General features: G+C 38.5%; 1 protein-coding gene across 1 annotated transcript in view; it reads left to right on the top strand.

Moving 5' to 3' along the window:
• Positions 1–17,005, top strand: part of adamts17 (ADAM metallopeptidase with thrombospondin type 1 motif, 17) — a 139,348-nt gene extending 122,343 nt beyond the window's left edge. The window contains exons 23-24 of the mRNA XM_084110376.1: positions 11,696–11,873; positions 14,032–17,005. Of these exons, the coding sequence (XP_083966502.1) occupies positions 11,696–11,873; positions 14,032–14,183 (330 nt within the window). The 3' untranslated portion in view covers positions 14,184–17,005. The remainder of the gene's footprint in view (positions 1–11,695; positions 11,874–14,031) is intronic.
• Positions 17,006–17,501: the final 496 nt, after the last annotated feature.

The following is a 17,501-nucleotide window of genomic DNA, read 5'->3' as shown; positions in this document are numbered from 1 at the left end:
TTGTATACTGTTTTTATAGATGAACTGTGAGATCTTAAGTATTGTGCTGGTGTTTGGAATTCCCAGAATGCACTGCAGCAGGGGTTATTTTAGAATTATTTAAAATTAATATTTTATTATTTAGATTAATATTTTGAATTAGCTCTTATTTTTTTCATGTTTTCATTTTAGTTTTATTAATTTTATGTGCTTTTGTCTTTTTTTAATAATATAAAATAATAAATTATAGCTAAAAAAAATAAAAATAAATATATATATATATATATATATATATATATATATATATATATATATATTTCTGTTTAGCTATAATTTATTATTTTATATTATTTCCCTTTTTTTAGTTTAAATAATTTAATCAACGAGGCGCCTCTATGCTCTGAAGTGGAACCTATTCATTGAATGGTGTTCTTCCCACTGGGAAGACCTCCGAAGATGTCTGATCAGAGTCGTGCTTTCCTTCCTGCAAGATGGATTCCTTCCTCCCTCAAAGTGTATGTTGCTGCCATCGCCGCACATCACAATGCAGTTGAAGGTAAGTCGTTGGGAAAGCATGACCTGATCGTCAGGTTCCTGAGGGGAGTGAGGAGACTGAATCTGCCTCACCCCCCTCTATACCCTCTTGGGACCTGTCTCTAGTGCTCAGCGCACTGCAGAGACCTCCCTTTGAACCACTGCGGTCAGCTGAGTTAAAGATCTTGTCACTAAAGACAGTGCTCGTGACTGCCCTGGCTTCCATCAAGAGGGTAGGGGACCTGCAAGCATTTTCGGTCACGAAATCGTGCCTAAAATTCGGGCCGGCCAACTCTCACGTTATCCTGAGACCCCAGCTTGGATATGTGCCCAAGGTTCCTACCACTCCCTTCAGGGATCAGGTAGTGAACCTGCAAGCACTGCCTTCGGAGGAGGCAGACCCAGCCCTAGCTCTTCTCTGTCCGCTCTTTGCGGTTATACGTGGACAGAACGCAAAGCTTCAGGGCCTCAGATTAGCTCTAAGTCTGTTACGGAGGCCAGCAGAAGGGAAAGGCTGTCTCCAAGTAGAGGATGGCCCACTGGATAGTGGATGCTATCGCCTTGGCTTACGAAGCCCAAGGCGTGCCTTGCCCGTCCGGGTTGCGAGCACACTCAACTGAAGTGTTGCTTTCTCCTGGGCGCTGGCTCAAGGCGCCTCGCTGACAGATATATGTAGAGCTGCAGGCTGAGTGACACCTAACACGTTCGCTAGATTCTATAGCCTCCGTGTAGAGCTGGTATCTTCCCGTATACTCGCTCCCAGTGGCCAGTAGCATGAGGGACCCGTTCTTAGTGTCGGCTTGCAACGCCACTCCCGCCCCTATGGGCCGGATGTGTGCGTCTTTTGCTCCAGTAGTGTTCCCCAGAAATGGCTAACCCTGTGAGTTCCTCCGTCACCCCTGCGGCAGTCAGACATTGCGGAGCGTCTGACGCCAGGCCTACACTTGTATGCATTGTGGAACCTGTGTTAGGCTAGGTGTCCATATGTAGTGGTCCCTGCAGCGACCCCATATGTGTATTCCTCCATGATCAGCTCCTGCGGAAGAGCCCGTGTCTTTCCCTAGACAGAGCCTGCTCTGCCGTGTCTGCTGGTATTCTTTCCCCCCTATAACTAGGCTGGAACCACCCCAGAGACTGCCATATGTTGTTCTATCCTGCTTGGCTAGTCCATATGTGTATCCGTCACAGTGCCTCCCTCCGGGGTAGGATGTGGCTTCAGCAGCGTACCCTTCCCCAAGGGCACGCTTTCCCAGCATTATCCAATAAGTCACACTGAGTGGGTCTTGCGGAACAGCAGTGACTGACCTTCTCTGCTTCGAGCTCCTACTTCTGCCCAACACTCTGGTCAGGCCAGGAGGCTCAAGCGGAGCGCTGGAAGGGCCAGCAGCGTTTTGGTAGATATCCCCATTCGTCAGAATCACTTCTGATTCGCATCATAGTAAGCTGACGAAGGGGAATGTCCGTTTACGTATAGTAACCCTCGTTCCCCGAGGAGGGAACAGAGACTTGAGTCCCCTCGCCACAGTTGCTGAGCTTCCGCTGTAGTTTAGTTTCACTCGAAGTAGATGGGCTCTTGCAAGCGATCCCCATTTGTCAGAATCACTTCCGACTCACGTCTCCGTTGCCTCCGTGGGGAACGAGGGTTACCATAGATAACCGAGACGTTTTTGCTGTTACATAGAACAGTTGCAGCATATGATGGGAGACTTAAAGTCACTAATTACACTTTTAGCACTATTTGATTTCACAATACAGTTCAGAACATTTTTTAAAGTAATGACTGCTGGCAAAATATTACAGCCGGTAGACACTGATTAACACATGAGCATTCATTCGTATGACTGACACGGCTTGACTGAAAGGCCTCTGCTGATTATAATTGCTATAAAATATAAATGTTCTTTTTCAGTGTTTTGGCTGCTGTGCTCTTATCCAGGCTGCGAATGTCATTCCTTTTCAATTATGTGGAACACATTGTGTGTTTTGACACAAAATGACACAATTACATATTGTATTTCTGAATGGGATGAGAGATTGTAACAAGGTAGGATCAGTCTGTGTTTGGAGTGCTCTTCACTTGTGTTAAAATTGCTGCATTTTGTGTCTGCATAATGTCAGCTATATTTTTCTAATGCTAATGGGCATCCAGATAATGGAATTCAGGGAACATGAAATAAAAATGTTACTCCAAATGGAAAAATATATATTTTCTACATACTTTTGTCAAAATGTGTGATCACCAACCTACTGATTTTCAGTGAATGGAAAACCCCCCCCAAAAAAAAAACTCATAGAAAATCATCTCGAGACTTACATTAGTTTGTTTCATCACGCTTGCATCATGGCTTTGAGGTTCAGCTGAACTTGATAAACAATCTTCGTCTCTAATTTTGTTTTGTTTGTGTCATCTCTGTTATTTTTTTCTGGCTTCCTATTGTTTGTATCATTGCTCCTATTTCTTTTACCAACTTCTTTTATCAACTTCAATGATTCAGTGTGTGGGCAGAGTGTTTACATAATGCTCCCATTTTCCATTCAACTCTACCGTAAAATATTTGCCATAAAAAAAAAAAAAATTAAAGTAGCTTTTATTTTTATATTTTTCGGTAAGGAGCTCCCTGGTCTCTGCTTCATTCCAGTTTGCAGACATTTTTTAGTTTTTTGTTCATGACGAACACAAACTTTCTTCTAAGAGCAACAGAGTCGCGCAATGGCACATGCGTCTTCACTACGACACACCCCTTACGGTATTGGTCCTGGCTTTTGTTCACACAGGGCGCGTTCCGGGACTGATCCCGGCAATGTTACTAGGTCCCTATCCCGGCATCGATCCCTGCATCAATCCCCTGGACGTGTTTGCGTTCACACTGAAGGCACTCTAGCAATTTTACAGCAATTTCCCGGGATCAACGTCCTGTGTGAAAGGGGCTCTAGCCTATAGGTTTTTTTTAAGGGGCTATTTGTAGAATTCAGAAACCCTTGTTATTAGCGACACCGGTGGCCGTTAAGTGAACTGTAGCCAGCAACTTGTTGCTGGTGCTCGCACTTGTGCACACGTAAGACTGAACGTGATTTCAAAGCCCCGATATACGCACAGCAAAGTTCTTTTTCATTCTTCCCCTTAGAAAAAGTTGAAAATACCTTTGTTGCAAACATCCCGACGCTGTCCACTCTGCTGATAATGACGTTTAGATGAATATGTAAATATGTGCTGTGTGCTTTCCTCTCAATAACAGAATAAACACACAACGAAAATGACAGCAGTAAGAAAGCAGTAGTTAAGAAAGAATCTGATCATAGCATTGTGGATATTTGCACCAGCTCTGTTTCACCGGCATCATGTTGACAGGTAATTAAAATTACACAGTTATGATAGTTTGACAAAAATTTGAGACTAGACTATAAAGATCTGGCTATGTGTGAATATAGTTAAATTAATCGTTTTTCTTTGCATGACACATTGACATTAAAGTACAGAATAAAAGCCATTTTCGCTTGTACAATCCTAAGGATTGTACAAGTGTACGTTTCATGTGTAATTGAATGGAAGAGAGGTTCTCGGGAGTGTGCATAACAGTCACATCCGTAGACATCACATTTCATTGACAACTAGACTTGTAGTCAAGACCGCCTAAACCGAGACCAAGACACTACCAAGACCAGAGGGTATCGAGACCAAGACAAGACCAAGACCAAGACAGACCAAGTCAAGACCAAGACCAAGTCGAGACCAAGACCGAGACCAAGTCGAGACCGGAGGGGAAAAAAACAGACTAGTGTTGAAGCTAAGCAATAACTTGTATGAATTCAAGAACAGCAGCATAGGGTTCAGCCGCAGTTTACATTCAATGCATATTAGATGGTATTACTTCAACTACACAGGCAGAACAATACAGAGACAGACCATGTCATGTGTGTGACTGTGAGCTCACTGTAAATGTTTTTGCAGTTTGGGTGAGATCAACTATGTGTAGCAATTGCATGACGGCTGTTACTGCACTATTAGAGGATTGAGACTCCCTTAACTTTTGTGTACTGTTGAGGACTGATATGACTGGTACTGACTGGTTCATCTGACAAAACATTAAACACCTCCAACACCATCTTGCTCCTCCAACAACTGTCTAAAGAATGAGAAATATGTAACCAATTGAAATTATAATTAATGTGTAGATGAAAACGTATAACATCAAATTAAAGATACACAATTATAAACTTGGATTAGGCCTAATGTTTAGTCAACACAACGGAGATATGCAGATGATATTTAAAAGACCATTTATTTAGTCTAACACCAACAACACAACATACACACACACACACACACACACACAGATATCAAAGACACAAATTCATCTAAGCAAATGCCTGCCTATCTCTGCCGATTTCGGAGTCTCAGACTCCAAATGAACCCATTCTGCAACTTTTAAATACTTAATTACATTTTTAAAAACGAAATTATAGGCTTAAGTGCGGGATCCAAAAGTTGGTCGTTTTGTCGCTATGGTTACACACACACAACACACACACACACACACACCGTTGGCGGTGCGCTCAAAGTCATCTGTCAGTTGTGTAGTTGTGCAGTTACCCAAAATGAATGACTCCTGAATGAAGTTAAAACCCATCATGTTACTGATATGTGTTTTTTAAACCAAGTGATCAAAGTGCTCGTTGCCGCTGCGATCAGTGGCCGCGGATACAGTGTTTTCTCGTGTGGCTCGAGCACACACCGCACTGTCAGCACTCGGACGCGCGCTTCAATCCGTTCCGTTGCAGATAATAATGTTGCATTATCGAACGTTGTGTCGTCGTGGATATTGTAGTATTGTATTGCTAAATCCCCCGACCACTATGTTGGTCTGAGACAGCGAGACCTAGACAAGACCGAGAGGTCCGAGACCAAGACAAGACCAAGACCAAAGACCGTCAAGGCTGTGACAAGACCGAGACCACGTAAAAGTGGTCTCGAGACATACATCACTATTGACAACCTAGGAAGTCAGGGAAGGTCTCGGTTTGAAGTTTCATTACAAGCTGTTCACACATTGGCAATACAAAACATGACACAGGTGCGACCTTGAGTGTAAAATGGTACCTGTATTAGACGTTATTTATCGTCCCTCATTCTAGCCTATAGTTTAATCTGGGGATCACAGTCTTGGATGAGCATTGTACGCCTCTCAACCGAGGGTCTTTCTGCTGAGTCCTCTGCTCCCCAGGAAACCCATCTCTGGTCCTGGTGAGAAGCAGCTTTTTGCCTGAGCTCCCTTCTTTGCATCCCTTCTCACTGGTTGAACACTCCTATTCAGGGGTGCGTTTCCCAAAAGCATCATTAGCCAACTATAGTTGGCATAGATCAACATGCATAGATCAGCATAGATCAACATGCCGGTGTTTCCCGAAAACATAGTTCCAACGAACATTTGCAAACAGCATCGCAAAGTTGTGTGGTTGGTAAGACAGCTCTCGAGCTGTGGTTAAAAGCAGAGTTTCAGGTTTGCATGACATGTGGACTAAATAAATCCTTATCTTGATCAAAACAAGCAAGCTGACTTTCAGTACAATCTATATCTTTTATTTAGAATACATAAAAATGTCATTTACGTCTTTTAGTTTGTCAAGAGATTTAAAGCACCGTTTTTGAAGAGTGTGCTCTGCTATGTAAGAACGAGCCTATGATTGAATTTGGAAATAAAGCAAAATAACTGAGAAAAATTTGAAATAGTTCTCAGATGCCATGTCCGTAATTTATAGCAAAACATCTAGCATTAGTTCGATCTCAAACAGATTCATTAAGTTATTACTCCACCATGTGCGTAACATCATTAACGAACGTGGTTGAACGACCAATTTGCGACAATACGGTTTCGGGAAACAGTCATGACTACCTAGTTGATTTCTTCAACGATGCATCGGACTATGGTAGTGAAGCAGCGAGTTACATCGTACGCACCCCAAGAGTGTTGACCATGCGAGATGCTGACTTCAGGTCAGGCAGGGTGGAGTATTTCGTTAGCAAATGCTCCCCTGTGGTGTTTGTGGTTGAATCAGATCCCCCTATATATATTAGGGGTGCTCTGATTGATCGACTACCGATCGCTATCGGCCGATAATCGCTTTGGGAAGTTTGATCGGCGGTCTCTATAAAGATTGATCTCATCATGTTAACAACGCATAAAGACGTGCGCCTGCCATGAGAGGTATGGCATGATATGCAGCGGCACGGTCTCAATCTCTGTCCGGCATGGGTAAAATGATTCTAATGTTGTGTGTGAGTGAATCACAGCACGGTCTCTTTCCCTCTCAAAATGCGAAAATGGCTTCACATCACCACATCACGTCTGCACTATAAGCGAGCTGCACAATTAAAGGGCACCTATTATGCAAAATTCACTTTTACATGGTGTTTGAACATAAATGTGTGTTGGCAGTGTGTGTACACAACCACCCTATAATGATAAAAATCCACCCAGTGCTTTTTTTTATAATCCCCATAAATCATAAGCACTGTCTCAGAACAAGCTGTTCTCAGATTCGGGGCAATGTGACATCACTTTGCACAGGCCCCTCCCACGACTGTTGATTGACACTGCAGTTTGAGCATAGATCCGCCCTGAGTGAGCTGGACACAGAGTCTGGCATTGTTTCGACGCTTGAGCAGCTGTATAGACAAGAATGTCTCCTAAGCGATTGAGGTGTTTTGTTGTTGGATGTAAGAATGAACATAGCAGTCGTCATTTACTCTCGTTGTTACTCGAGGATGGATCTGTACTGTTTGTGATCCAGCTTACGGTCTCTGGAGCGACAGTACTAACGTTACTGACCACGGCAGAAATGAAAGTGAGAGCACGCACTTTATGACAGCTCATCGAGTCATTTTACGGATATAAGGTTTACCAGTTTATTAAGAACCCACTGAAAAGGTGTGTATATATTTGTTTACTGTTAGTTGTAACGAGTGTTTTGTGTACTTCGCTGTGTATGTTGATGATAATGAAAGGGTGAGAGAGAGAGTTTATGGATAAGACTTTAATGCTCACTTCTTATACTGTGTTTATTCAGCTCTTACAGTGATTCTCTGGAGTAAAACTAACGCTCATCTTTTGTGTGATGTACAATAAACTTCACTGAACTCATCAGTATATTTTGGTCATCATTCAGACGGGGTTTGCTACAGCAGACTTGTATTAGTGGATAAAAGCAGATGACAAATAAGTTATAACCATAATTAAACTAAACTATACCTGTTCTATCTCCATACAGCATATATTCTCTGGCTCTGTGGGACTTTTTGTCCGACTCCAAGTCGAAATGAACACCGCAACTGAGAGTTTCTGTTCTGATATTATCAGATGAGATTGTCCTGGCTCTGAGCACGAGCTTTTAAAGGGATACACACTAAAACAGCATGTTTTTCTGAGCTCCAAAAAATGACAATTTAAACATGCTGTAAAAAAATACCTGTTGGGTATTTTGAGCTAAAACCTCACATACATACTCTGGGGACATCAGAGACTTATTTTACATCTTGTTTTAAGAGTCATAATAGGTGCCCTTTAACACCGGAATTGTCACTTGCACAATCAAGGCAGTGTTGCATCGTCTCTAAAGTTTAGAATTGGCAATTCAGTTGGCCTTTAAATGCTAACCAACAGTTCGCTTTAACATCAACCAAAAGCCAAATAGCTATTTAATTGTTTTAGGCTGCTGTTGTGGCAATGCTGCCTTTCTAAAATCATTTAAATAGGTAACAGTTATTTGGCATTTTAAAATGTCGTATTTAAGAACTCTGAGCTTTCTGGAGTTTCTGTATTCCTATTCATCTGTAAGGGTGTTCTGAAATCACTCCACTCATACTTTCCCTAACTGCAGTTATTTACTAGACTCTGGTGACAGGCAACACTGAGATCAATGCTAAACTTTCATGCTGATTTCATTTTCAATAGCCCTTCATCTCTTGTAAAACGTGAAATATTGTGTGCTGTTGAAAGGATTTTGGGTTCCCTCAGAGGCAGGGAAATGTATTGCTTTCATGCACCTTTTGCCACTTAGGAAAACAATTTTTGTTTGTGTCGTCTGTAGCCATGGCAGCCGACAGCTCCTATTCTATAGTCCAGGGGTCTTCAACGGTGGTCCATGGCGGCATCACAGTGTGCCTAATTTCTGTGAAATTAAAGTGTTACAAAAAAGTTTACCAAAGTTAAAGTCTGGCTAAATGTCTTTTCCACATTGGAATGTATTCAATAAAATAAATGTATATAATCATTCAAAAGTCTGCAGTCAGTAATATATATTTTTTTAAATAAAAAAGAAAGAAAGAAATTAATACTTTTAATTAGAATGGTTGCATTAAATTGTTGAAAAGTGACAGAAAAGACTATTATAATGTTACAAAAGGTACTTTTTCAAATAAATCCTGCTCTTTCGAACTTTCTAATCATCAGAAAAACCTGGAAAAAAATTATTACAGCTTCTACAAAATTATTAAGCAGCACATCTTTTTCAACATTGATAATAATTATTATTTTTGAGCAGCAAATCAACATATTAGAATGATTTCTGAATGATCATGTGACTCTGAATACTGGTAGCCTGGGTGCCAGCCCGAACCCCGCCCACAACATTTTTTGGTCGGGAAGTTCGGTCTGGACTCAATCCGTTGAGGAGTAATTATGCTCGGCTCCCAGAAGGCCGAGCCAATCAAATTGCCGGCATGCAGGGAGGGCTTTAATCGATGATGGACAGATGAGCAACGGTAACGTAATCATCCACGTCATCAAAGAGCGCTTGGGTTGAATTCGTTTACAACAAAGATGCATAGACAGTAAAAGAAAAGATGACTGCCTCTGGAGAATTTAGATTTCACACTTATAAATAAGTCAGATAGAATAAATGCATATTTGGGGTGCTGTCCGAGGAGAGGGCGGGCTCGGTATTCGGCCCGAACCCAAAGTAGCCTACTCCCCCCGTATTCCAGGCTGTGGAAGAACAAGCCGAGAGTGATTGGGGGGGGGGTGCTGAAAACTGTCAAGGAATGTTAGGTGAGTTGACAGAGTGAATAAATATATGCTTCCTCTCATGCTGACAAGGTAGGCATGGTAATCGTTTGATGACAAGTTGATTGGATTGATTATTTGAACGTGCTTCTCCCGAACTTTGTTTACGAAACATCATGTGTAGATTCCGCCATTGCGTCTGTTATAGAAGATATCGACAGCGCATTCATTTTAAAAGAGGGACAGAGAACCGCGATCAAGGCATTTGTCGATCGGAAACATGAATGAAAATCATACGTCACTTACTCCGTTGCTCTGATTGGTTGTAGGTCTATCCAATTGAGTGCAGAGGCATTTTCTTTCCTGGTTCGGTTGAAACACGCCCCATAATCACAGCCTAATGGAGCAGTATCAGACTCACATTCTGACTAGAATCTGAGTATGACGACGTCAGGCTAGAATACTGGAGTAATGATGCCAAAAATTCAGCTTTGCATCACAGGAATAAATTACATTTTAAAATATATTACAATATCATTTTTATTTTAATTTTGATATTTCACAATATTACTGTATTTTTGATCAAATAAATGTAGCCTGGCTGAGCAGTAAGAGACTTCTTTTAAAAAACACAAAAACACACAAAAAAACTTTTGAATCCAGGTGTATATAAACATTTATATAAATGCATATTGTCGGCCAGGCTGAAAATGCACCACTCAATATATATTGAATGTTTAGTTTCCCGATCTACTGAGGACTATTGATGTCAATGATGTTATCTGTGCCATAATCAGGTCAAATTATTTTGTGTTTATCATTTCATCATGCTGTCTGCTCCCAGCTCTACTCAGCCAGTGATGAAGTAACTGAATTTGTTCCTGGCCTGTTGAACTAGAAGTCTATTAAAATGTATTAGATTGTCACAGAGATACGTTGATTTAATTTTGCCGGCGTGTTATTGGAGAAATAAAGCTTCCTTTGGGTCTTAACCACGTGAGTGTGACAATCGTGGCTGATACGCTGACATTATGACTCCTGCTTGTCTCACAGGTATCAGAACAGTACATTACTGAAGAAAGCTTTCCACCTGTTGTCTTCCTCTGGAAATATAATTCAGTCAATTTGCAATGAGCAGATTCACACTGAATCTTGTATGTGTTTGTATATTAAATATTTTGGCCAATTTGAATGTGCAATTTAGGGTTTTTGGAGATCAACTTCAAACCACAGATATTGTCGATACTGCTGAGTTGTTTTGAACCTGTAACACTCCTTTAATATTTAACTTAAATGTTATGCAGACGAAGGTTTGTTTATTCACTGTTTCACAACTTCAGTTTTTGTCTTGCAGTGTGGCTCACACAATCCCAATCCATTTATAAAACTCTACAAAACAATATTTAATTAGGATGCAGTTTATCAATAACGTGGAGGCCTGTGAAAATGTCTGAATCTTTAGATATTGAACAGCATGTGGTTTGCCTGAAAACAGTGTAATTATAAACTCCTCATGAGCAGAGATGTCAAGCGAAAGCTGAAGATGTTTTAGAGTTTTCGAGCACTTGCAGCACACTATGTAAATTAGGTCAGGCTTATGAATCGTTATTGTTTCTGAACAGAAAAGAGGAAACTTTGGTTTTGCCTGGAGACAGCACTGCTCATTAGGGTACCATGAAAATGCAGTGTTCAAAGGTTTTTCATCCTCGCATCATTGGAATATTTTATTTATTTATTCAATTTTTATTCTTTTTTTAAAATTGTTTGTCATTTTATTTTGTCACATTGTATGCATAGGAAATGGCCCAAGTGTAATATTCTTTTGGAGAAATCATACAGTAACTCTCAATAATAGTCCCACCTGATTTACAGTTAAAATAGCCAATATCACCTTTGTTTACTCTTGAATATACAAATGAATTAGCTTGACCAGCCTGAAAAATAGAGTTTTTGGCTTGATTTGAGCTAAAAAATCATAATATATGATACCACTGCTATCAAATTGTATTCCTGGTTATCAATATAATCTGATTATCCGATAATCTATTATTTAAACATGATATTGACAGTTTTGAAATATTGATTATGCATTTTTGTGAGTAAAATGAGGTCTGTCAGAGCAGGTTATGATGTGATTTTTTTTTTTTTAAATCTATTGTGATGTCATCATTGATTCATTGCAGTGCTCATCATCCTGTGGGCGGGGCTTGCAATCCAGAGTGGTCCAATGCATGCACAAAGTGACCGGTCGGCATGGCAGCAACTGCCCAGTAGTCCTGAAGCCCCCTGCGTACAGGCAGTGTCATCAGGGGGCGTGTAACGTAAAAGTCAATGTGAACACCATCACCTCTCCTAGACTGGGTAAGACTTTACAGTTAAAGACGTTTGTGTATCCTGATTTATAGACTCCTCACTAAAAATCGCGTTTTTTTTTACAAATCAGATCTGAGTGGACAATGCCCCCTTTTAACCCTCGTGACTTGTATACACTCATGTCCTGCTGTTCATTATTTATCCTTGTTTCACCCAGTTTCAACTAGAAATGTCACAAAAAAAAACAATCCATTTCCATCTCATTTTATGATGCATTACTAAAGTTACATCATATTACTGGATATTTCTTTAATTATAGCATCATCTATAATTATTTATCATTTGGGTTTAAAAGATATGATATATATAGACTTTATCGTCAGTTAAAATTACAACTAAACCAAAACTATAACCATAAAAAATGTAATCACTTCAGACTAAATAAACATTAACTGACATAAAATAAAATGTAAATAAAATTTGCTTATTTTATTTCACCTACAGTAGTTGACAAGGCAATATTTCTCATTTTCATTTAGTTTAAGTGCTAAAATAACTAAACCTAAAGAAATTAAAACTAAAACTTACAGTCTTTGAAAAAAAAACCTGATAAAAATGACGAAAAACCCAACAAAAAAACTAAAACTTTAACTAGTATTTTAATTTTAATTAAAACAGAAAATATAAAAATAAAATATACTTGAAAATATTTTAAAAAATCTAAACTTTGCCTTAAATAAATATAAAACAAACAGCATTTAATTCATATCGGCCTGGTTCCACAGACAGGCCATAGATTAAACCAGCATTAGGCCTTTTAAGTAGCTTTTATAAATGTGTAAAAAAAAACAAAAAAAAAACATTACTGGTGTGCATCTTGAGACAAAACAACAAATATCAAAAACTTTTATATCAACATGATAAACAATCACACCTAACATGGTCAATCAGTGAATTAACCAATCCAATAAATCAACGAAATTTTTAACAAAGATAGAAAATAAATAAACAATAATAATATAAAAATAGATTAAATAATGAACAAATAAACATTCTGCAAAAAAATATTGAGATCAAAATCCAAATAAGACCTTTAGGACAAAGAGTTTTCAATGTATATACATAAAAAAACGCTTCCCTGTGTTCCAAATAATAGCATGCTGCACATTTAGACATCATATGCACTTCTGATGCAAAGGCAATTCCAATTCCTCATTATATTTTAAATTGACTTAATCCTGCCTATGTTGAGTGATCCAAATTAGTCCATTTCCATTTCAGTTAGGATGCTGCCTTAATTGTACTGTGGGCAGTAAACAGCTCACTAGGTTTTGGAATAGAGCCTCTCTTTGCTTTAAGCAATAAACATTTCATTGTACTGCATAAACATTTCATTGCCAAGACATCTGTTAAAAGAAGCATCATCTGGAAAGCATCACATTAAAATAATCTGAAAAACATCTAAATAAGAGCAGATTCACATACTCTAAATGTTTATATGCCGAATGTCCTTCTACACTGGTAAAAAAGGTATAGGATTTACTCTGAAACAGTGTTCACTCAGAAATTGCTAGTACAAATAATTACAAAGACTCAGCAGTAACACTTTACAATAAGGTCTTGTGTTCACATTAGCTAATGCATTAGCTAACATAAACTGACAATGAACAATATATGAAGTGTTTTGTAATCTTTGTTATTGTTAGTAAGTAAAAATATATTTCATTGTTCATGTTAGTTCTCAGTGCATTAACTAATGTTAACAAATACTTTTGTTTTTAAAAAAGTTTTAGTAAATGTTGAAATTAACACTGACTAAGATTAAAGGCTGTAGAAGTATTGTTCATTGTTCATGTTAAAGTGTCATGAAACGTGAGGAAACACTCAAAAATGTACTTAACTAATGTTAACTAAGAAAACCTTTTTGTAAAGCGTTTACGAATCGGCAAGTAACATTAATTTAAATGTGAAATGTTTGGAGTAGAAAGACTAAAATAGTATTTTTTTGTGATCTTTGTTTTATTTACAAATTCGAAAAATCATTTTTCACAGTGTATAACAGCAACATTGAACATTGCGAAAGTTGTCTTCTAGGTGAACCGCACACATGTACATGTCTGGACTGATGTATGCATGTTGTCAGGGATCATGTGATATAATTGAATCTATGAAATGCCGAGTCCTGTCCTTCTGTCATTCCTGGCAGCTGCATTGACGTACAAGTGCACGGGGGATCAGTGGGCGGTTTACTGCAGGGTGATCCGAGATAAGAACCTGTGCCAGGACATGCGCTGGTACCAACGCTGCTGCCAGACCTGCAGAGACTTTTACACCAACAAAATGCCCCCCAAGACTTGAGAACAACACATAGAGGTTTATTTTTGCCTTTCCCATTTGTACTGTCAAGAATAATATGTTTTATATTTGAAAATGTTATTATGTGAAAATAAAAGCAGCCTGAAAGCAGTGGAACAGATATTTTCAAGCAGAACACACTATGCAAACTTTTGAAGGCACTGAGGTTTGTTACTACCAAAGTATGTACTTGCAGTGTGTTCGCCAAGCGTTTGCGTACTTGCATTACGTTTGTTTCTTGTTTTTGGACTTGAAGGTTTCTTGTTTTGTCATGTTTTGCTGTAATCCACCCTTTTAGTCCCTGGAAGTGACTTCTTCAGCATACTGGCTCATTTCTCCAGATTACCAGCTGTGATTTGCTTTCTTAAGGCCACTGGTTGGCCAATAACTGATGGACTTTTTTTTCAGACTCAGATCAATTATCTTTTAACTTGTTTTTGCTTTTATTTCTTAGAATAATAATAACTTGTCTGTTGGCTCTGTAACCAAAACCTAGTGATCTACCTTGCTCCTTACAAATGGTTTCAATAGAGTTTAAAATTAACCTGATGCTAATCTAACAATGCATTAAAAAAACCCACAAATATTGGATAAAATAGTCCATTGTTTATTAAGCTGAACTATTTTTGCTGATATATTTAGGTATTGAATTGATTATATATATTTTTTAATCATTTTTATCTGTGTTATTTCATCCATCAGCTTCTTTTTTCTGAGCTTGTTGCAATGCATTTACATTTATGCATTTGGTATGCATTCACGGTATCGAACCCCATGATGTTGGCTTTGCCAGTGCCATACTCTACTGTTTAAGCCATATCTTTGCATTATGCGTGCATATAATAATAGATTATGCAATGCATTATTGTAGTTCTCATTCTCTGCATCTGCAGCAAAAGAAGACATAAAGGTTGTATAATCAATCATTCTGCCTACCTTTTTGAACAGCCTTCACACTGAGAGTCTTAAAATACTGCCTACGTAGGCAGCTCACTAGGTTTTGGAAAAGAGCTGAAGTAGCGTGTGCTATTTAATTCATAAAGAGCCATCTCAATGCAGTCGAGCAGCCAAGTTTGGGTAATTTTTCTCTTTAGGGTTTATGTATTTTATATAAAACTAGGCGAATTTGTGGCTCTCTCAGAATGTGGCCACTTTCTTTTTGTCATCTAGGTTTCTTTGCATTATTTACCACACTCTCTGTGTGTTTTAGATATTTGCTGGGTTGTTTCATATATTTTAACAGTACATGATCTCTTCTGCAGTGTAAACAAGTGAGTTTTCATTAGTCTGTTGCCTTTGGTGCATCGTTGTTCACCCCAAAATGAAAATGTCATTATTTTACAAAAGCTCATGTCGTTCGGAACCAGTATGCTCTCATTTCTTCTTTTGAACACTAGAAATTTTCAATAATGCCTACTTAAATTGCACAGAGGGTGTCTTGTGACTTCAGAATAAATAAAAAATAGTCATACACTATACTGCTTTTAAAAAAATAGAAGAAATTAATACTTTTATTCAGCAAGGATGCATTAAATCGATCAAAAGTGACAGTTAAGACATTTATAATGTTAGAGATTTCTATTCTATTTCAAATAAATTCTGTTCTTTTGAACATTCTCATCATAGAATCCTAAAAACATGAGGATAAATAAATGACGAGCATTTTTAGTTTTGGGGTGCACTGTTCCTTTAAGGTGTAGTAAAATCAGGGTACAGGAAATGTTATGTATGTGTCTAATCATATTTTAGGGATCATTCACACATTTCACACTTTTTTGTGTGTTTAAAAAAAAACGACCAGACGCAGGTCAGTGAAGTGGAAAGAAACAAGGTCTAGAGACACATTTTTTAAAAGTTGAACTTAAAAAAAAAAACGTGTCTCTAGACCTTGTTTTTTTCCTGTCTGATGGTGCTGCAGTGCCACAGTTGTCGCACTCAAACATGCTACTCTTGACTCTGTGCTTGTATATCTTATTAATTTGTCATCAGTATGAGACAATAATTCCTTTGTTTAAAATTGTACTTTTTGTAATTATTGTAGTTTTCATATTGTGCAATAGAGGCAGTATGTAAACCCCATAGACAGGCCCTTTTTATTTCACAGAATTTAGGAACAATAGCAAAAAAAATTGTAACAAACATCACAGTCCAAACCTCATACTTAAAATCTGGATACAATTTATAGGAGTTTACAAGGTACTTTTACAGTTAGGATGTGGTCAGAAAACGTGACGTTTTCACATGAGAGACTCGAAACATACTGAGTTGCCTACTGCCTACATGGGGAGCTGCCTTCTAAGATAGCATCCTAACTGAATGAAACCTCACTAGTGACAACAACTCGTTGAGTTTTATACTACTCCAGTAAGGATGAAATGCATAGCAAACAAATTGACCTTGAAATGCTCTCTGGTTTTTGGAACAGAGCTTACGTGTGTGTGTGTTTGAGACCGTGGCTCCGATCTACCAGGTTGCACAAGGTCACAACAGGTGCTTGACAAATTTCACTACTGTGAAATTCAGCAGTTTTTTTTTGTTTTTTTTTTCACGTTTTGTTCTTGTACTTTTGTATGTATTTAAATGAAACGTGTTTTTTAATGTTTGTTAGGATTATTTAATACATATTGTATCTACCTGCTTTTGTCAGAACTATTGGGTGCAACAGCTTCATGTTCCAGGTATAGTGAATATTGCTTGTGTATTCCAGTACTGTATGTCAATAGTTGCACATGTGATTGGTACTTAAACTTCCACTTTTGATGGTGCTAATTTGAACATTTCAGACTGTTCAAAAATATATAATAATAATAAATGTATATCCTGTATTATGCTTTTGTGTGTGTGCATCAATTTTAAATGATATTTTTTAAATGATACTGTATGTTATGCTTATTGAACTATAATTTACACACTCAGCCCCTATTAAAGACGTTTGGTTTTTCTTTGTCCAGATTTTCATATACTTTTTTTTATCATGCTGCAAATAACAATATGACTTTTTAATTATTGTAATCTGGTTTCCTGCATGATGTTTTACCAGAAGAGAGCTCTTGGTTTTGTTCAGAGGTCTCAGCATCACAATCCCCGTCACAACCTTGTGAAGTTCCCCGGCTCGTTCTTCAGCAGTTGTTTGCGTTTTTATTTTGCTGATTCTAACGTTTGTCGGCTGTAACACTGTGAATATATTACGCTGAGAGGATCCGTGAGCGTATGCTTGACGAACGGCTGCGCGGCCTGCTGTTCTCATCCGTAAATCTGCCGCTGTCAGTGTAATGACACTGGCGTAGCTGTGAAGGGCGTGAGGAGAAGGTCACCGCCACG

Source organism: Abramis brama (genome assembly GCF_963993115.1).
Source record: "Abramis brama genome assembly, chromosome: 3".
NCBI classification, from domain to species: Eukaryota; Metazoa; Chordata; class Actinopteri; order Cypriniformes; family Leuciscidae; genus Abramis; species Abramis brama.
The sequence above is the reverse complement of the archived record's forward strand: the minus strand, read 5'-3'. Positions and strand labels throughout refer to the sequence as shown.